Below are 24761 nucleotides of genomic sequence, written 5' to 3'. Positions count from 1 at the left end.
AAAAAAAAAAAAAAAAAAAAAAAAAAAAAAAAAAAAAAAAAAAAAAAGTAGTTTGAAACAAAACATTTATGTAACTCAGGTCATGGATTATTTTAGGGATTTACTGTTAAGGTTTCTAGAATATGATTGACAACAATACGCATTAATTGCTGTCCACCCACTCCGTTATTCTCAGTGCAGGACGGTATATTTGCTGTGATTCACAAACCATGTAGTTTTTGGTGCTTTGTTCTACATGGGGTTCATTTATGGAATAGTATATTAGGACCTTTGGACCGAAATATAACTTTATTTGAATAAGATTAAGTTTCTTAATTACCTATAGGTAATGGGTGTCATGAGTGTAAGATTTTCCATAGTCCTCAAGTGCATTCAGCTAATGAATCCTCCGAAATTTACATTGTAATTATAACTGAAATCCTATCCATGTTGTGGACTTCAGATTTCTTAGCTGATGCCCACTGCTCTTGGTACTATATGGGTGAATATAAGCATCGTAGAACTCCTGTGGTTTATCCTCAGATTTTCATTTAAGAGCAAGGTCTCGTCCTGAGTTGAATGCCATGCACTCATAGTCCCAGCTACTTAGGAGGCTTAGGTGAGAGGATTGCTTGAGCCCCGGAGTTCAAGCCCAGCCTGGGAAACATAGCAAGACCTCCTCGCTAACAAATAAAGAAGTAAGGATAGAAGTAAAGAAAGAAATACATAAAGGTTTCATGATACAGGAAAACAAACATGCAAAGTTTGTTTCTAGTTGCTGGTAATGTTGCACATTGTTCCTTACTGAACCGTAACATTTAAAAATAGTTAAGATGATAAATTCTATGTCATGTATATATATATATATATTTTACCACAACCTAAAGAAACCTCCTGACTTCATAAATTCAGTGTAGTTGTCATATATTCTTCTAAGTTTTTATTTGTATATTTTCAAGACGTAACATTTATAGAAAATTTGCAATTATACTACAGTCAAGTCATATACTTTTCACCTAGATTCACCAACCGTTAATAGCTTTTGCTCCATTGGTTTGATATCTGCTCCCTCCCTGTCTTACCCTGCTACCCACACACTCACACACTCACTTACGGATATTATGTTTACGGTTATTAATGGTCAATTGTTTAGATGAAGTTTCAGGTATTATGGCACTTGATTGTGTGTATATTGTCAGAACCTAGAAGAAGTCATTCCTTGGATCATCACTGCACAAAGATCAAAATCAGCAAATTTAACAATGAGAAAATGCAGTCATTTCATACACAGTGTATACTCAACTTTTGCCAGTTTTTCAGACTATTTTATTCATTCATTCAATCATTTATTGAGACAGAGTCTCACCCTGTTGCCCAGGCTGGAGTGCAGTAGTATGATCTTGGCTTACTGCAGCCTACCGTCCGAGGATCAAGGGATTCTCATGACTCAGCCTTCTGAGTAGCTGGGAGTACAGTTGCTGGCCATCGCGCCTGGCTAATGTTTCTTCTTCTTTTTTCTTTTTTTCTTCTTCTATTTTTAATAGAGGTGGGGTTTCACCACATTAGCCGGGCTGGTCTTGAACTTTGGACCTCACCTGATCTGCCCACCTTGGCATCCCAAAATGATGGGGATTACAGGTGTGAGCCACCATGCCCAGCCTAGATAATTTCCTTTATAGAATTTCTTTAGATAATGCAGAGTCCAGCTCAGGATCACATGTTGCATGTACTTGTCGTGTGGTTTTACTTTCCTTTAATCTGGAATGGTTCCTTAATTTTTCTTTGTCATTCATGATACGAACATTTTTGAGGAGGATAGACCAGTTGGTTTGTAGAATGTTCAGCAGTCTGGGCTTTTTCGTGTATTTTTCAGAGATTTTCACTCAGCGTTTATTGGTGGCTACTCGTGCCATATTAGATGTCTAAGTGCTAGGACTGTAAGTGCTATGAGACAGTATTTCAGCCTTGAGTCATTTCATACGATAAGGACACTGAGAAGTCCAAAAACAGAAAAGTGCAAAAGAGGCAACCAAGTTGTGTGAGGGCAGTCTTTGGGAAGGAAGGGGATAATATTTGGAAAACCCTGTTTTCCTGTTTTCTGCCAACAGACTCCTGAAATAACGTTCCTGGGATTGTTATGAACACATTTATTATGACACTAGTTAAAGCCTTTATTTAATAACACGGAGAGCATGAATATGATTTCCTTATTCATATTTCATGTTTTACTGCTTGAATTGATAATTTTGTTTTAATTTTTAAGGGCCGGAGCCTGAAGCTGATAGCCAGGAACAGGTTCACCCGAAGACTGGGTGTGAGCGTGGAGATGGTCCTGATGTCCAGGAGATGCGCCTGCCAAATCCAGAGCAGGTGAAACCACCAGAAGCAGGTAGGCAATTTATGAGGCATGCAAATTGTAGGGTGTCTGTTTCCACAGTATGATATTCTTATTCTTACTGTTTTTGAGATGGAGTCTCGCTCTGTTGCCCAGGTGGAGTGCAGTGGTTCCATCTTAGCTCACGGGAACTTCTGCCTCCCAAGTTGAAGTAATTGTCCTGCCTGAGTCTTCTGAGTAGCTGGGATTACAGGCGTTTGCCTCCCAGCCTAGCTAATTTTTGTACTTTTAGTCGAGACGGGCTTTCGTCATGTTGCACAGGCTGGTCCCGAACTCCTGACCTCAGGTGATCCACCTGCCTCGGCCTCCCAAAGTGCCAGGATTCAGGTGTGAGCCACCACACCGAACCGAGGATTACATTTTTAATACCAGAGAGGTAACAGTACTGCCTCCTTAATAATAGAGGTCTTCTAACATGATAGTTATTTGCAACGTAGTTCAGCGCCCAACCTATAGACTGTCAGATACAGAAACACACTGAGTCAAAGTCATCTTGAATGAAAACTTTTGAGCATAAATCCTTAAACCAATGGCTCACAATTTTGAGATGCTTTTGTAAAGGTGTGTTTGTAACAAATACATAAGACATTTGTAACATGCATCAGTTGGTGTGAAATATTCTGAAGCCCTTGATGCAGGTTCCAGTACCAGCTCTCTTAACAGCATTTGTGAGATTCTCAGCGGATCTAACTTCTCAACCTATCTTTGGTTACTGTAAAAACAGCGAGTTTAAGTCAGATATATTAAAATCATTTTTGATTCTGGCTCTTTCATACCGTGATCCTGATGGATAGAATGCATAGGATACAAAGATCTTCTGTTTGTATGATTTGTTTATCATATATCGTGAAACCCTGGCCTGTGCCATCTGAAAACCTGTGAGTTCAGATTTCATTGCCGCTAAGAAAGTGAGTGGGCACTCTGCTTCATGTTTGTTTTTCTGCGTGGAGACCTGAATGCGTATGGTTAGATACTGTCAAATTCTGAATTCTCTGGCTTCTTCTGTTTGTTTGAGCCAGAGTCTCATTCTGTCACCCAGGCTGGAGTGCAGTGGTGGGATTTCAGCTAACTGTAATCTCTGCCTTCCACACTCAAGCGATCCTCCCATCTCAGCTTCTTGAGTGGCTGGAACTACATGCACAAGCCACTGTGCCTAATTTTTTTTTAAATTTACTATAGAGATAAGGTCTCACTATGTTGCTCAGCCTGGGATTGTCTGGCTCTTAATGAATAATTAGTTTTTAAATCTTTTCCCAAAGAAACCTTGTGTCACTGAGTTATCAAATGGCTTGAGACTGTTTAGTTTCTATCATCTGTGGCATGTTGATCAGTGATGCTCAGCATCGGCGTGAGTAAGATGCCAATGTTAAGCATCCTCCCTGCCCCACTGTCAGTCTTCATGAACCACTATTTCTGATAAGACTGTAGACACATAGATGATGTAATCACCTCTACCCGTATCAAATGTTATATGTAAGTGTCAACTTCAGAGACATGAGTTGATAAAATCTGAAGTTCAAATACCGTGACTTTAATACTTCCTGAGTAATCATCAGAAGTATGGTTTACATATGTGTTTTCCAGATTGCTGACCGTTAATTATAAGTGCTTCTGAATTTAAAGGAAGCTCTTGATGTTTAGGGAGGAAATTACCCTTATGTTCTGCAGGTCTACCCTCAAAGTGTGTACAGAGGTTTAATTGGATGTAAGACACAGGATCACCCTTAGGGTTCTGTTTGTAGTCCATTTTANTGTCTGGCTCTTAATGAATAATTAGTTTTTAAATCTTTTCCCAAAGAAACCTTGTGTCACTGAGTTATCAAATGGCTTGAGACTGTTTAGTTTCTGTCATCTGTGGCATGTTGATCAGTGATGCTCAGCATCGGCGTGAGTAAGATGCCAATGTTAAGCATCCTCCCTGCCCCACTGTCAGTCTTCATGAACCACTATTTCTGATAAGACTGTAGACACATAGATGATGTAATCACCTCTACCCGTATCAAATGTTATATGTAAGTGTCAACTTCAGAGACATGAGTTGATAAAATCTGAAGTTCAAATACCGTGACTTTAATACTTCCTGAGTAATCATCAGAAGTATGGTTTACATATGTGTTTTCCAGATTGCTGACCGTTAATTATAAGTGCTTCTGAATTTAAAGGAAGCTCTTGATGTTTAGGGAGGAAATTACCCTTATGTTCTGCAGGTCTACCCTCAAAGTGTGTACAGAGGTTTAATTGGATGTAAGACACAGGATCACCCTTAGGGTTCTGTTTGTAGTCCATTTTATAAAACCCAAAGTGTAATGTGCTTTGTATGCCTTTAGGGTCATCTAAAGTATCTGTTGCTAATTCATGTTCCCAACTGTTGTGTTTCTGTTACAGCTGGAAAGCAATCACAGAGTTAAAAGAAGACATGCTGAAATGATGTATGCTGCTTTAAGTTCTCCCAATAAAGCTTCATAGCCTTCTGCAAAGAAGTCTTGAGCATCTTTTGTGAACTTTATTTCTTGTTATTTGATGGTGTGAAATATGTATAATTCTTTGAAATGACATATTTTAGCTGTTTGAGCTGGTATTTAGAGACATAATAAATATCGATTTTTCTCTCCAGCAACTTTCAAGTTCAGCTCAGCAGTAGACATCCCCAGTCAGTCGGCCCTGAAGGCATTAAGAAGCAGACCCCCAGATAAAACAACTAAGTGGGAGTATCTGGAGGCCAATAGTGTTCCGAACTGAGAGCCTCAGTCGGTGACAGCATTCTGGGCTCAGGGTCTCTAGCACATACTGAACCACGTAGTTTTTCTTTCTGAACAGGTGATTAGTATTAACAAACAGGTGTTCTGTGTTTTCTTGTTGACCCAAGATAAACCAGGTAGGCAGCTGGTTCCTGCTTACCATTGATCATAGAGAAACTAAAAAGTATTCTCCATGAAGGAGCCAGGGAGGCAGGGTCACATATCCCACGCTTAAAGAATTTTTTTAACAACTGTATGATATACATATACTCTCTTGCCAATTTAGAATGCCCGTGGTAGTTTTCCACTTGGGGAAAGGGGCAGCTAGGTTTTCCTTGCCATCGTTCTTAGCAAACGATATATTCTGTCATACACTCAGCATTTCTCAACAAGCAATCTCTTAAATGTGCTTATGAATTCTAAAAGTTTAATTCTAGATCCCTTTCAGTCTTCAACAAAAGGAGTCATGTCATCTTTGAATAAATACAATTCTATTTCTGCCATCTTTTTTCTATTTCTTTTGTATTTTTTGCAGAGATGGAGTTTTGATATGTTTCCTGAGCTGTTCTTGAATTTCTGAGTGTGTGTGATGCACCCGCCTCAGCCTCCCACTGTGGTGTGATTATACGCATGGGCCACTGCGCCAGGCCTGTTTCTGCCATTTTTAAGAGTTTTATTCCCTTTTTTGATTTTATGGCATTGGGCAGACCCACCTGATACCATGGTGATAGTGGACATCCTTGTCCTATCCCTGATGAGAAATGAAATCATTTCAGTATTTCACTATCATATTTACTGTATTGTTTTTGGACTTTATCAGAGTAAGTCATTCCATTCTCTTCTAACTTTCTGAGAGTATTCATTTTGAATATATGTTGAGTTGCATCAAACAGTGCATCTATTTCAATTACCACAACATTTTTTTTCCCATTAATCTGTTAATGTAGTCCATTAGGTTGATACATTTGTACTTTTTAATTTCCTATTTTTAAAAATTGAGACAGGATCTCACTCTGTCACCCAGACTGGAGTGCAGTGGTGTTACCAGAGCTCGCTGCATCCTTGACCTTCTGGGCTCAAGGGATAATCGCACCTCAGCCTCCTGAGCTGTGACTCTAGGTACGTGCTACCATGCCCAACTAATTTTTCTAATTTTTTTTTTGTAACGATGAGATTTTGTCACGTTTCTTATCCTGGTCTCGAATTGCTGAGCTCAAGCAATTTGCCCAGCTCAGCCTCCCACAATTCTAGGATTAAGGGCGTGAGCCTTGGCCTGGCCAGGGTTTTCTTACATTGGGTTCTTATCCATGTAACGACTAACCTTAACTGTATCTTTGTATGGGTGGGCTAACAGCATGATGAAATTTATCATTCTACTGATTGAAAGAAAACTATCCTTGACTTTATAGTGTGTAAGTACGTGAAAGTATAATTATTTTGAAAGCATATATTGCTACGCGTATTGGGACCCCTGCACACTCTGCTGCTGTAGGGGCCTGTCCCTGTGGGTACCTTTAGTCTGTTTTCTCAACTGCAAACATGTTAGGGCCATGGGTTGTGACTGGTAAGGAATGTGTCCTGCTAGTTTCAAGATGGAGTCGATTTTCAAACAGTTCACTCTGGCTGTCCTGGGCTCCTGTTTCCCTGGTACTGTCACTTCTCTTTCTGCGATTCTGATGCTACAAATTAAGATGTTTTAGTATTTTCCTGCAGGTCCTTGAGGTTGTATTCATTTTTCTTTCAGTCTCTTCCTTTGTCTCTTTCATGTTGAACAATTTCCTTTTGGGGTAGGTCATTATTTCTGTTTTAGCAGGTGGTCTACCTGTCTTTCCAGGCAATCACTATGGTCCTTGTCCCCATGGTTCAGCCAGGGCAAGAGAGGATCCTGTAGGGGAGGGGGTTCAGTTGAAGATGGAGTGAGTTTTGAGGGGAGCACTATTTGAGGTATTTGAGTCCCAGAGGCATAGGAAACAGCAGAGGAAGGTCGAATTCCATTATCTTCAGTCGGGATGGGAACGGAAGCTCTTCCCTTCCCACCCACAGCCACGCATGCTCCTTGGGCTCCCGTCTCAGTGCGCATGTTCACTGGTCAACATCTGGTCAGCGTGTTCGCCCTCGTGGAGATCGCCAGGGAGCTGTGAGGGTGTGCAGTCGCTTTCCTGCTGTCTGGACTTTTTCCTCTGTTGAGACTCATCTGGTAGGCCTGCAGTCCAGACTTCTGGGTGCTGAAGTGTGAAAGAGGGTGCAGAGGAGACAGTGAGCTTTGGGGAGGTGTGGTGGGTCCTGCTGCATGGTCTGTGGTCTCTGAGGGAGAAGGGCCTCCTGACCTCTGAAAGCGCAGGGCCTTGAGGTTGTCCTTCTCTTCACAGGCTCTGACGCCACCACTGGCTTTGTGGTTGTGAAGGGGCCAGGACAGGGAGGAAGGTGGGCTGCGGAGGGGAGGCGGTCATGGGCTCAGGTGAAGATGGGGTGAGTGCTGGGGATATTGGAGGGATGAAAGTCCCGAGGTTCTGGCAACCCCCGACACAGGGCAGATCCCTGAGTCCTGAATGGGGCCCCGGGGGCGTGGTGATGGGGGTAAGGTGGGCAGTAACGAAGAGGCCTGGCATTAGGGAAGGCTGCAGCATGGTGAGGGCCCCCCAGCAGCGTGGAATGGGGAGCGCCCCAGTGAGAAGCCATGCAAGGTCTCACATCCGTTATGGAAGGTCTGGAAACAATGGGAAGGACTGGGCGAGGCTATGCAGTCAAAGCAAACTTGATTTGACGGGAGTGAATGGCTCTAGTAAGTGGGAGTGTACCAAAAGCAGCAGTCATGGGAATTGTGATTCACTGGTGTTTTCATGTGGAGTATACTTGGGAAACTGAACCTCATGAGAAATGTCGTGTGTCACTGAGGTGTAGTTGCACGTGCCTGTTGTCCCAGCTACTCTGGAAACTGAGGCAGGAGGATCGCTTGAGCGGGAGGTCAAGGCTGCAGTGAGCTGTGATCGTGATGCTGCACTGCAGCGTCAGCAACAGAGCAAGACCCCATGTCAAAAATAAATTTTAAAATAATGTCCTCTGCCTTATGCCACATGCCTTAAGATGATTGCTCTGTGACCTTGGGCATCATAAGTGGCTTTGCAAGCCCTCGGGAAACGTACACACTTAAGCTTATCTCTGATCCTTATTTTAAAAGTATTTTCAAAATTAAAATTTGGCCATGGAAGTGATAGAATACAGCTGTCCTCTCAAGTACATGTTCCCAGTCACGGTTTTCTGTTTTTCAGTGTGAAATATGAGTTGGCAAGGAAGAGCAACCTATTAGCCTAGGGTAGTATGATATATAAAACCTTTTAAGGTGATTAGGCCTATGCTGGTGAGTGCTTTAACATTTGATGTTTTTGGTTAGCAGGAATTAATTTTTGTGATAGTGTTGTTGCATTAGTATAGATACACTGAGAGAGGTCTTTCATGCTGATAAAAAATGATTATGGTGTCTCATGAAGGAAACATTGATTCAGGAAGAATTTTTTTCTCTTGTGTTCTCCAGCTTTTGCCAGGACTTCCTTCATGCTTGTTAATTTCAGATTGTACACATCTGTTCTACAATAGAGTAAAACAGCTTCCAAAGTCCTTGTGGGAAACTTTTCCCAGAATTACCTTTCTGTGGATAGAGTAACCTTATTAAGCATATAGAATAGAGTGGGGGAAAGGTCTTTAGGCTTAGTTATGATCAGAAGCAGCTATGTATTCTTTGCGTGTGTATGTTTATGTGAACATATTCACATATAAATACATGCATGTGTGTATTGTATGCATATTAAATACATATATATGTAGTATATGTATATATTTTATTGACATGTAATAACAAAACTTTTTTATTTGCACACATACACATATTTTGTAGCACGAGCAGTGCAGTCATAAACCATCTGAAGAAGTGGAACCACCAAGTCAAAATCAGGATCCTGTACCTGCTCAGGAGAGGAGGGATGAGGGAGCATCTACAGCTCAAGGTGAAGGGAAAGGGAAGAAGAATGCCTGTTGGAGTGTGTGTGTGTGTGTGTGTGTGTGTGTGTGTGTGTGTGATGCATTGTCATATACCAGTAACAGATGGGAAGAAAACAATGCAAACAATGCCTGGAAATGGACTGGAAGAGTGAAGAGGGTATAGTTTGCAATTTACCTTAGGGAAATCCCTCACTATGATAACATTTATCCACTTTATAAATGAGCGAACGAAGGTTCGGGATTGTGTTTTATCCAAGAACACTTGACTGGTGAATGCAGAATTTGTATTTTTTTCCCTAAGTGTGTGTCTTTAGCACCTGTGTTGCTGTACAATTAGTAAATGATTTTGCTTAAAATGCTTAGAACTGAAATGCTTTACTGTAAGGTAGCTTAGTAATGGCCCCAGAATAGACCCAGTTCATAGGAGTAGGAGCAACTCCAAAGCTGTGTCCCTGAATATTGGCCACCGTTTTTTTGATTGATATTTTTATATGGTTAGTTTGTTAATAGCTGAGCAAATGAGGATATCGTCATACAGGTAGTTGGCTTAGTATGATTTTCTAGGTGGCTTTTAAGAGGTGATTATATCCTTTTATAGTTAGAAAAACAAAAAAATAATTATCCTGAGATTATCATGAGGTAGAAATAATTTCTCCTAGATAAGATATTTTGAAGCAAATCATTTATGTAACTCAAGTTATGGATTATTCTATGGATTCACTGATAAAGGTTTCTAGAATATGACTGACAACAATGCCCACTATTTGCTCTCCACGCCCTCCATTATTCTCAGTTTGGGATAGTACATTTTCTGTGATTGACAAATAATGTTATTTTGTTCTACATGGGGTTCATTTAGGGAGTATTGCATTTAGAACTTTTGGACCTCAATATAACTTCATTTGAACAGAGTTGAGTTTCTGTTTATCCCAATAGGGGATGAGTGTCCTGACTGTAATATTTTCCATAATTTAAGAGAAAGGTGTTATCTGGGGTCAACGGTCTCAGTGCCATGTACTTGTAGTCCCAGCTACTTGGGAGGCTGAGGTGAGAGGATTGCTTGAGTCCAGGAGTTGAAGCCCAGCCTCGGAAACATAGTGAGACTTTATGGCTAAGAAGTGAGTAAATAAGGCCAGTCATGGTGGCTCAGGCCTGTAATCCCAGCACTTTTGGAGGCCTAGGTGGGCAGATCATGATGTCAGGAGATCGAGACCATTGTGGCCAACATGGTGAAACCCCATCTCTACTAAAAATACAAAAATTAGCTGAGCCTGGCGTCATGTGCCTGTAGTCCCAGCTACTCGGGAGGCTGAGGCAGGAAAATTGCTTGAACCCAGGAGGTGGAGGTTGCAGTGAGCCAAGATTGTGCCACTGCACTCTAGCCTGGCGACAGAGCAAGACTCTGTCTCAAAANAAGTAAATAAATAAATGTTTCATGACATTGCAAAACAAACAAGTAAAGTTTCTTCCTAATTGCTGGTGATGTTGGAAACATAACTCTTTACTGAACTGTGACACTTAAAAAGTTAAGAGGGTAAATTTGATGTTATATGTAATTTTTACTGCTATTAAAATTTTTTCTATTTTCATAATGTTCAGTGTAGTTGTCATATATTCTTTTAAGTTTTCACTTTGTATATTTTGAAAACATAACATGTATAAAAAAGTTTAAAAATCTTACAATGAACTCATATACTTTTCACCTAGATTCACCAATTGTTAATAGCATTTGCTCCATTGATTTCCTGGCTGTTCTCTCCCTCTCTTACCCTGCTTCCCAGACACTCACACACACACTTATTGATATTATATTTATTGTTATTGATGCTGAATTGTTTAGATGAAGTCTCAGGAATTATGGTCCTTTACCTTAAGTACTTGAGTCTGTGTATATTTTCAGAACAAAGAAAAAGTCATTCCTTGGATAATGCAATTATCAAAAGCAAGAAATTTAACAATGAGAAAAAGCAGACATTTAATATACAGTGCATACTCATGTTTTGACAGTTATTCAGGTAATTACACATTTTTGTTTTTACAAAGGGAATTTCACTTTGTCAAACAAGCTGGAGTGCAGTGGTGCAATCTTGGCTTATCGCAATCTTAGCCTCCCAGGTTCAAAGGATTCTCATGCCTCAGTCTCCTGAGTAACTTGGATTACAGTTGCCTGCTATGGCACTCAGCTTTTTTTTTTGTATTTTCAGTAGAGACAGGGTTTCACCACGTTGGCCAGGCTGACCTTGAACTCCTGTCCTCAAGTGATCTGCCTGCCTTGGTGTTCCAGACTGCTGGGATTATAGGCATGAGCCACCATGTCCAGCCAAGAGAATTTCCTCTATAGAATTTAATTTTCTGATCCCGAGTCCAAATCAGGATCATGTCTTGCATGTAGTTGTCATGTCATTTTAGTTTCTTTTCATCTGGAATGGTTCCTTAAGTTTTCTTTGCCATTCATGATACTGATGTTTTGGAAGAGGATAGATAGACCAGTCATTTTGCAGAATGTTCGCCAGTTTGGGGTCTTCATATATTGTTTAAAGACCTTTTTTCACTCACCATTTATGGGTGCCTACTCATGCCATATAATCTGCTAGGTCCTAGTAGTCTAATTGCTAATGAAAGGCAGGATTTCAGCCTTGAATAGTTTAATATGATAAGGACAGTGAGAAGTACAGTAACATAAAAGTGCAAAGGAGGCAACAAAGCTGTCTGAGGGCAGTCTTCGGAAAAAAAGAGGGTAATATTTGGAAAACCCTGCTTTCCTATTTTCTGGCAACAGACTCCTGAAATAATGTTCTTGTGATTCTTATCAACACATTTATTACACTAGCCTACGGCTTTCATTTAATAACACTGTGAGCATGACTATTGTTTTCTTATTTATATTTTATCGTTTACTGCTTAAATTGATTTTTTTCTTTTAAGGGCCTGAGCTGGAAGCTGATAGCTAGGAACTGGTTCAGCTGAAGACTGGTTGTGAGCATGGAGATGGTCCTACTGTGAAGGGGATGTGGCTGCCAAATCCAGAGCCTGGGAAACTGCCAGAAGAAGGTAGGCAATCTATTAAGCATGCAAATAGCAGGGTGTCTGTTTCTACAGTATTATAGTTTCAATAATGCACGGGTAATAATACTGCCTCTTCAATAATAGAGTTTTTGTGGGTTTTTTTTTTTTTTTTTTTTTTTTTTTTTTTTTTTTTTTTTTTTTTTTTTTTGAGACAGATTCTCACTCTGTCACTCAGCCTTGAGTGCAGATGCCTGATCTCGGAGGTCACTGCAAGTCCACCTTCCAGGCTCAAGCAATTCTTTAGTCTTAGCCTCCTGAGTAGGTGGTAGTAGAGCCACACATCACCATGCCAGGCTAATTTTGAGTAGAGACGGGTTTCAGCATATTTGTCAGGCTGATCTCGAATTTCTGACCTCAGGTGATCCACCCATGTCGGCCTTCCAAAGTCTTGGGGTTAGAGGGGTGAGCCACCCCGCCTGGCCAATAATAGAGTTCTTATATAAAAGTTATTTGAAACATAGTTCAGGCCCCAGCAGCAGACTTATAGACTGTCATATAGAAGCAAACTGAGTCAAAGCCATATTTAAATATAATTTTTGAGAATACGTCCTTAATAGCTCATAATTTTGAGATGCTTTTGTAAAGGTTTGCTTTTAACAAGTACATAACACATTTGTAACACACATCAGTTGGTGTGAAATATCTTGAAGCACGGAGGTAGGTTCTAATACCAGCTACTCAGGAGGAGTTTTATTTTTTTTTTCTGATTTTATATCATTGGGCAGACCCACCTGGTACAATGGTGAAAGTGGACATCCTTTTCTTATCCCTGAGGAGAAACTGACCCATTTCAACGTTTCGCCATCATATTTACTGTACTTTTTAGATGGACTTTATCAGAGTAAGTCATTCCATTCTGCTCGAATTTGTTGAGAGTATTCATTGTGAATATATGTTGAGTTTCATCTAACAGTGAATCTATGTTGACTACCACAGCAATTTTCCCATTAATCTGTTAATGTAGTTAATTAGATTGAAAAGTTTGTACTTTTTTATTTTTCATTTTTAAAAAATTGAGACAGGGTCTCACTCTGTCACCCAGGCTGGAGAAGCGATAATCCCATCTCAACGTCCTGAGTAGCTGTGACTATAATTACATGCCACCATGCCCAGCTAATTTCCCCCCAAACTTTTTTTTTTGGAGTAATGAGACTTTTTCATTTTTCTTAGGCTGGTCTCAAACTCCTGAGCTCAGCCTCTCAAAATACAAAGATTACAGGTGTGAGCCTTGGCCTGGCCAGGTTTTCCTTATGTAAGGGTCTTGTCTATGTAAAGACTAAACTTATCAGTCCCTCTGTGCAGATGGGCTAACAGCATGATGAAATTTATCATTCTGTTGATTTTTTTTTTTTTTTTTTTGAGATGGAATCTCGCTCGGTCACCCAGGCTGGAGTGCAGAGGTGCGATCTTGGCTCATTGCGCCTCCGCCTCCCAGATTTAAGCAATTCTTTGCCTTAGCCTCCAGAGTACCTCCAGAGTACATGCCACAATGCCTGGCTAATTTTTTGCATTTTTAGTAGAGACAGGGTTTCATCATCTTGGCCAGGCTGGTCTTGAACTCCTGACCTCATGATCCACCCACCTCAGCCTCCCAATGTACTGGGATTACAGGTGCAGTCTGTTGATTTAAAGAAAACTATCCTTGACTTTCCAGTGTGTAAGCACGTGAAAGCATAATTATTTTGAAAGCATATATTGTTATGGGTGTTGGGACCCCTGCACTTTCCGATGCTGTGGGAGCATGTCCTTGTAGGTACCTTTAGTCTCTTTTCTCAGCTACAAACATCTTAGAACCATGTATTGTGACTGGTAAGGAGAGTGTCTTGATAGTTTCAAGATGGAGTTGATTTTCAAATGGTGTCGCTCTGGCTGTCCTTGGCTCCTGTTTCCCTAATACTGTCACTTGTCCTTCTACGATTCTGATGCTACAAATGATAGATGTTTTAGTATTTTCTTACAGGTCCTTGATGTTGTATTTATTTTTCTTTCAGTCTCTTTCTCTGACTTGTTCATAGTGAAGAGTTTCTTTTTGGGGTAGGTTGCTGTTTCTGTTTAAGCAGGTGGTCTATCAGTCTTTCCAGGCAGTCACCATGGTCCTTTTCCCAATGGTAGGACCGGGGCAAGAGAGGGCCCTGGAGGGAAGGGGGGTTTAGTTGAAGATGGAGTGTTTTGAGGGGAGCATTATTTGAGATATCTAAGTCCCAGAAGCATAGGAAACAGCAGAGGGAAGTTGGTTGGATTCCATTATCCTCAGTGGGGATAGCATCCGGGACTTGGGGTGTGCGGGTGTGAATGGCAGCCCTCCCCTCTCCACCCCCCAGGCGCGCATGCTCCTTGGGCTCCTGCCTCAGTGCGCATGCTCACTGGGCATCTTCCTGTCAGCGGCTTCGTGAGTGTGGAGAACGCCAGGGAGCTGTGAGGGTGTGCGGTCGCGTTCCCTCTGCCTGGGCTCTTTTTTCTCTACTCAGACTCATCTGGTAGGTCCGCAGGCCAATCTTCCTGGGGGCTGAAGTGTGAGTGAGGCTGAGGAGGAAGCAGTGGGTGTCAGGTGTGTTTGGTGGGTCCCACTGCATGGTTTGTGGCCTCTGAGGGAGAACGGCCTCGTGGCTCTTGAAAGAGAAGAGCCTCTTGGCCTCCGAGGGAGAAGGGCCTCCTGACGTCCAAAAGAGTAGGTCCTCGAGGCCGTCCTCCTCCACCTCACAGGCTGTGAGGCCACCATTGCCTTTGTGGTCGTGAAGGGACCAGGAAAGTGAGGAAGGTGGGCTGCGGTGGGGAGGCAGTCAGGGATTCAGTTGAAGATGGGACGAGTGCTGGGGGTGATGTTGGAGGGATGAAAGTCCCGAGGTCCCAGGAACTCCAACACAGGGCAAATCCCTGAGTCCTGAATGGGGTCCTGGGTGGTGGGGAGGGGAGATGGGGGCGAGGCACACAGTAAAGAAGGGGCATGGCATTTGGGAAGGCTGCGGCCTGGTGAGCAGCCCCAGCGGCGTGGAGTGGGGGCGCCAGAGTGAGAAGCCATGCAAGGTCTCACATCCGTTATGGAAGGTCTGGAAACAATGGGAAGGACTGGGCAAGGCTGTGGGGTCCAAGCAAACTTGATTTGAGGGGCGTGAATGGCTCTAGTAAGTAGGAGTGTGCCAAAAGCAACAGTCACAAATTTGTGATTCACTGGTATTTTTATGTGGAGTCCACTTGTGAAACTAAACCTCATCTGAGGAGGGAGAATCCCTTGAGCAGGGGGGTTGAGGCTGTAGTGTGGTGTGATTTCGCCACTGCACTCCAGCCTGAGCAACAGAGCCAGACCGCGTGTTCAAAAGAAATTTAGAAAATAACGTCCTCTGCCTTTTGCCACACGCCTTAAGATGATTGTTCTGCCAGCATGGCCAGCATAAGTGGCTTTGCAGGTACTCAGAAAAGGTACACACGTATGCTTAACTGTGGGAATTATTGTGAGAGTATGTTCAAAAATACAACAAATTAAAATTTAGCCATGGAGGTGATCGAATATAGCTGTCCTCTCAAGTGCATGCTCCCAATCATGGTTTTCTGTTTTCAGTGTGAAATATGAGTTGGCGAGGAAGATCAACCTATCGGCCTAGACCAAGACGCTATGTGGAACCTCCTGAGGCGATTGGGCCTATGCTGGTGAGTGCTTTAATGTTAGTTTGATGTTTTCTATTAGCAGAAATTAATATTTGTGCTAGTGTTGTTGCATTAGTATATAGACACTGATAAAATTATTTCATGCTGATAAAAATAATTATGGCATCTAATGAAGGAAACATTGACTCAGGAGGATTTTGTTTTTCTCTTGTGTTCTTCAGCTTTTGCCCATGACTCCTTTCTCATGTTGCCCAGGCTGGAGTGTAATGGGGCAATCTCGGCTCACTGCAACCTCCGTCTCCCAGGTTCAAGTGATTCTCCTGCCTCAGCCTCCCAAGTACTGGGATTACAGGCACCTGCCACCATACTCGACTGTTTTTTTTGTATTTTTAGTAGAGATGTGGTTTCATTTTGTTGGTCAGGCTAGTCCTGACCTCAGGTGATCCACCTGCCTCGGCCTCCCTAAGTGCTGGGATTACAGGTGTGAGCCACTGTGCCCGGCCACTTTGCTTGTTAATGACAGATTGTACACAGCGATTCCAACACAGAATATAATACCTTCCAAAGTCTTTGTGGGTCACTTTTCTCACAGTAACCTTCCTGTGTGTAGAGTAACCTTATTGAGCATAGACAATAGAGTTGGAGAAACGTCTTTAGGCTTAGTTATGATCAGAAATATCTATGTATTCTGTGTATATTTGTATAATCATATATTAATAACAAAACTTTTTTTATTTGCACACACACATACACACACACACTTCCTAGCCCGAGCAGTTCAGTGATGAAGAATTGGAACCACCAAAACCTGAAGAAGGGGAACCAGCAACTGAAAGTCAGGTTTCTGTACCTGCTCAGGAGGGAGAGGATGAGGGAGCATCTGCAGGTCAAGGTGAAGGCAAAGGGAAGAAGAATGACTCTTGGGATGTGTGTGTGTGTATGTGTGTCATGCATTGTCACATAGCAGGAACAGGAGGAAATAAAACAATGGAAGGCATACCTGAAATGGACTGGAAAAGTGAGGAGGGCGTATAGTTTTTGCAGCTTAGCTTAGCTTAGCTTTTATCACTATGATAAAGCGTGTCCACTTTATGAATAAGAGAATGGAGGCTTGGAGGTTGTGTTATAACCAAGAACAGTTGAGTGGTGAATACAAAATTTGTATTTTGTTTTTTACTGTAAAGTAGCTTAATACTGGCCCAAGAAGAGACCAAGTTCAGAAGAGCAGAAGCAACTCTAAAAACCAAGTTGCTGAATGTTAGCCACCATTTCCATTGATTGTTATTTTTATATGGTAAGTTTATTAAAAGCTGGATAAATCAGGATACTGCCATACAGGTAGCTGGTTTAGTATGATTTTCCAAGTGGGTTTAGGATGTGATTTGATCCTGTTATGATTAGAAAAACCAAAAAAAGAATTACCCTTCCTGAGATTAACATGAGATAGAAATAATTTCTCCTAAACTAGTTTGAAACAAATCATTTATGTAACTCAGGTCATGGATTATTCTAGGGATTCACTGTTAACAGTTTCTAGAATATCACTGACAACAATGCCCATTAATTGCTGTCCACCCATTCCCTTATTCTCCGTGCAGGACAGTATATTTGCTGTGATTCACAAACCATGTTATTTTGGTGCTTTGTTCTACATGTGGTTCATTTATGGAATATTACATTTAGGGCCTTTGGACCTAAATATAACTTTATTTGAAGAAATTTACATTTCTCTTTACACCATATAAACTTACCATATAAAAATAGGTAATGGATGTCATGAATGGAAGATTTTTCGTAGTCCTCAAATCCATTCAGCTAATGAATCCTCAGAAATTTAAATTGTAATTATAACTGAATTCCTATCCATGTTGTAGACTTCAGATTTCTTAGCTGATGCCCACTGCTTTTAGTACTCTATGGCTGAATATAGGCATTGTACAAGTCCTGTGGTTTATCCTTAGATTGTCATTTCAGAGAAAGGTCTCAACCTGGGCTGAATGCCATGCACACATAGTCCCAGCTAATTGGGAGGCTGAGGTGAGAGGATTGCTTGAGCCCAGGAGTTCAAGCCCAGCTTGGGAAACATAGCGAGACCTTATTGCTAACAAATAAAGAAATACATAAAGATTTCATGTTATAGAAAAACAAATATAGAAAGTTTGTTCCTAGTTGCTGATAATGTTGCAAGTATAGCTCCTTCCTGAACTGTGACACTTAAAAATAGTTAAGATGGTAAATTTTATGTTGTGTATTTTTTTTTACCACAACAACAAACAAAAAAACTCCTGTCTACCCAAATTTAGTGTAGTTGTCATATAGTCCTCTAAATTTTCATTCGTATATTTTCAAGACATAACATTTGTAGAAAATTTGCAGTTATAGTACAATTAACTCATATACTTTTCACCTAGATTCACCAATTGTTAATAGCTTTTGCTCCATTGGTTTGATATATCTACCCTCCCTGTCTTGCCCTGCTGCCCACACACTCGCACACATGCTCATGGATATTATGTTTATTGTTATTAATGGTGAATTGTTTAGATAAAGCTTCAGGTATTATGATCCTTTACTCTGTGTACTGGAGTGTGTGTATATCATCAGAAGAAAGACCAAGTTATTCCTTGGATCAGCACTGCACAAAGATCAAAATCAGGAAATTTAACAATGTGAAAATGCAGTCATTTCATAACACAGTGTGTACTCAAATTTTCCCAATTATTCAATGTTTTTTCTTTCCTTCTTTTTCTTTCTCTTTCTTTCTTTCTCTTTCTTTCTTTTCCTTCTTTCTTTCTTTCTTTCTCTTTCTTTCTTTCTTTCTTTCTCTCTCTCTCTCTCTCTCTTTCTTCTCTTTCTTTCTTCTTTCTCTTTCTCTTTCTTCCTTTCCTTTCCTCCCCTCCCCTCCCCTCCCCTCCCCTCTCTTCCTCTCTCTTCTCCTTTCTTTTTTTTTTTTTTTTTTTTCCTTTCTTGAGATGGAGTCTCACTCTACTGGCCAGGTTGGAGTGCAGTATTGCTCTCTTGGCTCGATGTAACCTACACGGCCCAAGTTCAAGGGATTCTCATGCCTCAGCCTCCTGAGTAGCTGGGACTACAGTTGCCAACTACTGAGCCTGGCTAATGTTTCTTCTTTTTTTGTAGTTTTAGTAGAGATGGGGTTTCACCACGTTGGCCAGGGTGGTATTGAACTTCTGACCTCACCTGATCTGCCCACCTTGACATCCCAAAATGCTGGGATTACAGGCGTGAGCCACCACATCTGGCCCAGATAATTTCCTTTATAGAATTTCTTTTTCTAATGCAGAGTCCAGTTCAGGATCACATGTTACATGTGCTTGTCATGTGGTTTTAGTTTCCTTTAATTGTGAATGGTTCCTTAATTTTTCTTTGTCATTCATGGTACGGACATTTTTGAAGAGGATAGACCAGTTGGTTTGCAGAATGTTCAGCAGTTTGGGCTTTTTCATGTATGGTTTAAAGATTTTTCACTCAGGGTTTATTGGTGGCTACTCAGGCCATATAAGAGTCTAAGTGCTAGGGAGTGTAAGTGCTACGAGAGACAGGATTTCTGCCTTGAGTCATTTGATGTGATAAGGACACTCAGAAGGCCAATAACAGAGCGGTGCAAAGGAGGCAACAACATTGTGTGAGGGCAGTCTTCAGGAAGAGGGTAATATTTGGAAAACCCCGTTTTCCTGTTTTCTGCTAACAGACTCCTGAAATAATGTTCCTGGGATTGTTATGAACACATTTATTATGACACTAGCTAAATCTTTTATTTAATACACTGAGAGCATGAATATTATTTCCTTATTCATATTTCATGTTTTACTGCTTAAACTGATAATTTTTTTTAAAAAAATTTTAAAGGGCAGGAGCCTGAAGCTGGTAGCCAGGAACAGGTTCACCCAAAGACTGGGTGTGAGCGTGGAGATGGTCCTGATGTCCAGGAGATGCGCCTGCCAAATCCAGAGCAGGTGAAACCGCCAGAAGCAGGTAGGCAATTTATGAGGCATGCAAATTGTAGGGTGTCTGTTTCCACAGTATTACCTTCTTCTTCTTTTATTGTTTTTGAGATGGAACCTCACTCTGTGGCCCAGGGTGGAGTGCAGGGGTGCCATCTTAGCTAACTGGAACTTCCACCTCCCAGGGTCAAGTGATTCTCCTGGCTGAGCCTCCCGAGTAGCTAGGATTACAGGCGTGTGTTAATGCACCCAGCTAATTTTTGTATTTTGAGTAGAGATGAGCTTTTGTCATGTTGTACAGGCTGGTCCCAAACTCCTGACCTCAGGTGATCCACCTGCCTCGGGCTTCCAAATGCTAGGATTATAGGCGTGAGCCTCCCTGCCTGACCCTGTATTATATTTTTAATAACAGAGAGGTAACAGTACTGAATCCTTAATAATAGAGTTCTTATAACATAAAGGTTATTTGAAACATAGTTTAGGCCCCAGCACCTGACCTATAGACTGTCAGATATAGAAACACACTGAGTCAAAGTCATCTTGAATGAAAACATTTGATTTTAAGTCCTTAAACCAATAGTCCCTAATTATAAGATGCTTTTGTAAAGGTCTGCTTTGAACAAATACATAACACATTACTTCTTTCATACTCTGATCCTGTTGAATAGAATGCATAGGATATAGAGATCATCTGTTTGTATGATTTGTTTTTTGTAAATCATGAAACCCTGGCCTGTGTCATCTGCAGACCTGTGAATTGAGATTTCATTGCTACGAAGAAAGTGAGCAGGCACTCTGCTTCATGTTTGTTTTTCTGTGTGGAGACCTGAATGCCTGTTGTTAGATCCTGTCAAATTCTCAATTTTCAAGCTTCTTTTTTTTTGTTTGTTTGAAACAGAGTGTCACTCTGTCACCTGGGCTGGAGTACACTGGTGTGATTTCAGCTCAATGCAACTTCTGCCTACCAGGCTCAAGCAATCCTCCTACCTCAGTCTCCTGAGTGGCTGGAACTACATGCACAAGCTACTGTGCCTAATTTTGTTTTTGTTTTTGTTCTTTTTTTTTCTTAATTTATTATAGAGATGAGGTCTCACTATGTTGCCCAGGCCCGGATTCTCTGGCTATTAATGAATAATCGCTTTTTCAATATTCTTTCAAGAAAACCTTAAGTGACTGAAATATCAAGTGGCGAGAGACTGTTTACTTTCTATTATCTGTGGCATGCAGATCAGTGATGCTTAGCATGGGTGTGAGTAAGATTCTTCTGGGCTGGGTGCAGTGGCTCACGCCTGTAATCCCAGCACTTTGGGAGACCGAGGTGGGTAGATCACGAGGTTAGGAGATCAAGACTATCCTGCTCAATATGGTGAAACCCCGTCTCTACTAAAAATACAAAAATTAGCCAGACGTGTTGGCGGGGGCCTGTAAACCCAGCTACTTGGGAGGCTGAGGCAGGGGAATCTCTTGAACCGGGAAGTGGAGGTTGCAGTGAGCCACGATTGCACCATTGCACTCCAGTGTGGGCGACAGAGCAAGACTCATAAAAAAAAAAAAAAAAAAGATGCCTTTGTTAAACACCCTCCCTGCCCTACTGTCAGTCTTCATGAGGCACTATTTCTAATAAGACTGTAGACACATAGATGATATAATCACCTGTAAGCATATCAAATGTTATATGTAAGTTTCAGCTTTTGAGACATGAGTTGATAAGATCTGAAGTTCAAAGACCATGACTTTAATACTTTCTGAGTAATCAGCTGAAGTATGTTTTTCACATGTGTTTTCTGAATTACTGACTGTTAATTATAAGTGCTTTTGAATTTAAAGGAAGCACTTAATGTTTAGGGATGAAATTACTCTTAAATTCTGCAGGTCTACCCTCAAAGTGTGTACAGAGGTTTAATCGGATGTAAGACACAGAATCACCCTTGGGGTTCTGTTTTCAGTCCATTTTAGAAAACCCAAAGTGTAGTGTGCTTTGTATGCCTTTAGGGTCATGTAAATAATCTGTTACTAAGTCATGTTCCCAACTGTTGTGTTTCTGTTACAGGTGAAAAGCAATCACAGCATTAAAAGAAGACACGCTGAAATGATGCTGCTTTCATGTTGGAAAGTTGTTCATTAAAGTTCTCTCAATAAAGTTTTACAGCCTTCTGCAAAGAAGTCTTGCACATCTTTTGTAAACTTTATTTCTAGGTATTTGATGCTTTGAAATATATACCATTCTTTGAAATGTTATATTCTGTTTGTTTGAGGTGGTATGTAGAGACCTAATACTTATATATGGAGCTTTCTATCCAGCAACCTGTTAAATATGCTTATGAATTCTTAAAGTTTACTTCTAGATCCTTTTCAGTCTTCAACATATGGAGTCATATCATCTTTGAATAAGAGCAGTTTTGTTTCTGCCTTTTTTTTCTATTTCCTTTTGTATTTTTTGTAGAGACGGGGTTTTGATATGCTTCCAGGGCTGTTCTTGAACTCTTTAGTGCAAGTGATGCACCCCTCTCAGTCTCCCACAGTGATGGGATTACAGGCGTGGGCCACCGCATCAGGCCTGTTGCTGCCATTTTGAAGAGTTTTATTTCCTTTTCTGAATTTATGGCATTGGGCAGACCCACCTGGTACAATGGTGATAGTGGACACCCTTGTCTTATCCATGCTGAGAAATGAAAATATTTAAGCATTTCACCATCATATTTACTTTAGTAGTTTTGGACTTTATCAGAGTAAGTAATTCCATTCTGTTCTAATTTGCTAAGAGTATTCATTTTGAATGTATGTTGAATTTCATCAAACAGTGCATCTATTTTGATTATCAAGGAATTTTTTCCTATTAATCTGTTAATATAATGAATTAGGTTGATACATTTGTACTTTTTTATATTGTATGTTTAAAAATTTAGACAGGGTCTCACTCTGTCACACAGGCTGGAGTCCAGTGGTGTTATCCGAGCTCACTGCAACCTTGACCTTCTGGGCCCAAGCAATAATCACACCTCAGCCTCCTGAGTAGCTGTGACTGTAGGTACATCCCACCATGCCCAGCTAATTTTTCTATTTTTTTTTTCTTTTTGTAGTGATGAGATTTTGTCATGTTGCTTACACTGGTCTTGAACTCCTGAACTCTGGTGATCTGCCCAGGTCAGCCTTCCAAAATACTAGGATTTCAGGCGTGAGCCTTGGCCTGACCAGGTTTTTCTTATATCAGGGTCTTATCCATGTAAAGACTAACCTTATCTGTACCTTTTTGAGGGTGGGCTAACAGCATGATGAAATTTATCATTCTATTAATTTAAAGAAAACTATCCTTGACTTTCCAGTGTGTAAGTACATGAAAGCATAATGATTTTTAAAGCATACATTGCTATGGGTGTTGGGACCCCTGCACTTTTCACTGCTGTGGGACCATGTCCTTATAAGTACCTTTAGTCTGTTTTCTCAACTACAAACATGTTAGGGCCGTGGGTTGTGACTGGTAAGGAATGTGTCTTGTTAGTTTCAAGATGGAGTTGATTTTCAGATGGTGTCACTCTGGCTGTCCTAGGCTCTTGTTTTCCTGGTACTGTTACTTCTTCTGTGATTCTGATGCTATAAATGATAGACGTTTTAGTATTTTCCTACAGGCCCTTGAGGTTGTATTCATTCTTTCAGTCTCTTTCTCTGACTTGTTCATGTTGAACAATTTCTTTTTGGGGTAGGTCGTTATTTCTGTTTTAGCAGGTGGTCTACCTGTCTTTCTAGTCAGTCACCATGGTCCTTGTCCCCATTGTGGGGCCAGGGCAAGAGAGGGTCCTGTAGGGGCGGGGGGTTCAGTTGAAGATGGAGTGAGTTTTGAGGGGAGCACTATTTGAGGTATTTGAGTCCCAGAGGCATAGGAAATAGCAGAGGGAGGTCGGATTCCATTATCCTCAGTGGGGATGGGAATTGGGTTTGGGGTATGGGGCTAGGAAAGGCAGCACTCCCCTCCCCCCAGCTGCCCATGCTCCTTGGGCTCCCGCCTCAGTGCGCATGTTCCCTGGTTGTCTTCCGGTCAGCGTGTTTGCCTACTTGGCAAACGCCAGGGAGCTGGGAGGGTGTGCAGTCCTGTTCGTGCCATCTGGACACTTTTTCTTCTACTGAGACTCATCTGGTAGGCCCGCATGGCAGTCCTCCTGAGGGCTGAAGTGTGAGTGAGGGTGAGGAGGAGGCAGTGAGCATCAGGTAGGTCTGGTGCGTCCTGCTGCGTGGTCTGTGGTCTCTAAGGGAGAAGGGCCTCCTGACCTCGAAAGAGCAGGGCCATGAGGTTATCTTCCTTCTCTTCACAGGCTGCAAGGCCACAATTGGCTTTGCGTTTTTGAAGGGGCCAGGAAAGGGAGGAATGTGGGCCATGGAAGTGAAGGTGAAGATGGGGCGAGTACTGTGGGTGATGTTGGAGGGATAGAAGTCCTGAGGTGCCGGGAACCCCTAACACAGGGCAGATCCCTGAGTCTTGAATGGGGCCCCGGGAGTTGGGGCGTAGAGGGAGGCTTGGCGGGCAGTAAAGAATGGGTCTGGCATTTGGGAAGGCTGTGGGCTGTTGAGCACTCTCCAGCGGTGTGGAGATCCGAATGCCTATTGTTAGATCCTGTTAAATTCTGAATTCTCTGGCTTCTTTTGTTTGTTAGTCTGTTTGTTTGAGACAGAGCCTCACTCTGTCACCTGGGCTGGAGTGCAGTGTGTGATTTCAGCTTACTGCAACCTCTGCTTCCCAGGCTCAAGCAATCCTCCCACCTCAGCCACTCATTTTGAAGAGTTTTATTTCCTTTGTGATTTTATGGCATTGGGCAAACCCATCTGGTACGATGGTGCTAGTGGACATTTTTGACTTATCACTGATGAGAAATGGAAAAAATTTCAACATTTCACCAGTATATTTACTGTATTTTTAAATACATTGACTATCGGAGTAAGCCATTCCATTCTGTTCTAATTTGCTGAAAGTATCCATTTTGAATATATGTTGAGTTTCATCAAACAGTGCATCTATTTTAGTCTTTCCTT

The 24761-nt window shown here is 41.5% G+C and overlaps 2 protein-coding genes across 5 annotated transcripts in view; both read left to right on the top strand.

The window, feature by feature from the left end:
- Positions 1-24761, top strand: part of LOC108293042 (G antigen 10-like) — a 43979-nt gene that overhangs the window by 4762 nt on the left and 14456 nt on the right. The window contains exons 1-5 of one of the 4 annotated variants that reach the window (XM_037733369.1): positions 7170-7309; positions 15731-15819; positions 16546-16669; positions 19645-19770; positions 21790-21902. In XM_037733369.1, the coding sequence (XP_037589297.1) occupies positions 15739-15819; positions 16546-16669; positions 19645-19770; positions 21790-21812 (354 nt within the window). In that variant the 5' untranslated portion in view covers positions 7170-7309; positions 15731-15738 and the 3' untranslated portion in view covers positions 21813-21902. Of the gene's footprint in view, positions 1-7169; positions 7310-14569; positions 14652-15730; positions 15820-16545; positions 16670-19644; positions 19771-21789; positions 21903-24761 lie in introns of those variants that run through there. The other 3 variants (XM_017514215.2, XM_017514216.2, XM_037733370.1) reach the window with 3 other exon arrangements.
- Positions 23809-24761, top strand: part of LOC108293043 (G antigen 2B/2C-like) — a 30264-nt gene continuing 29311 nt past the window's right edge. The window contains exon 1 of the mRNA XM_017514217.1: positions 23809-23871. The gene's annotated coding sequence lies outside the window, so the exon portion shown is untranslated. The remainder of the gene's footprint in view (positions 23872-24761) is intronic.

Source organism: Cebus imitator, unplaced genomic scaffold (genome assembly GCF_001604975.1).
Source record: "Cebus imitator isolate Cc_AM_T3 unplaced genomic scaffold, Cebus_imitator-1.0 Scaffold520, whole genome shotgun sequence".
NCBI lineage: Eukaryota > Metazoa > Chordata > Mammalia > Primates > Cebidae > Cebus > Cebus imitator.
This window is presented reverse-complemented; position numbering and strand designations above follow the sequence as displayed.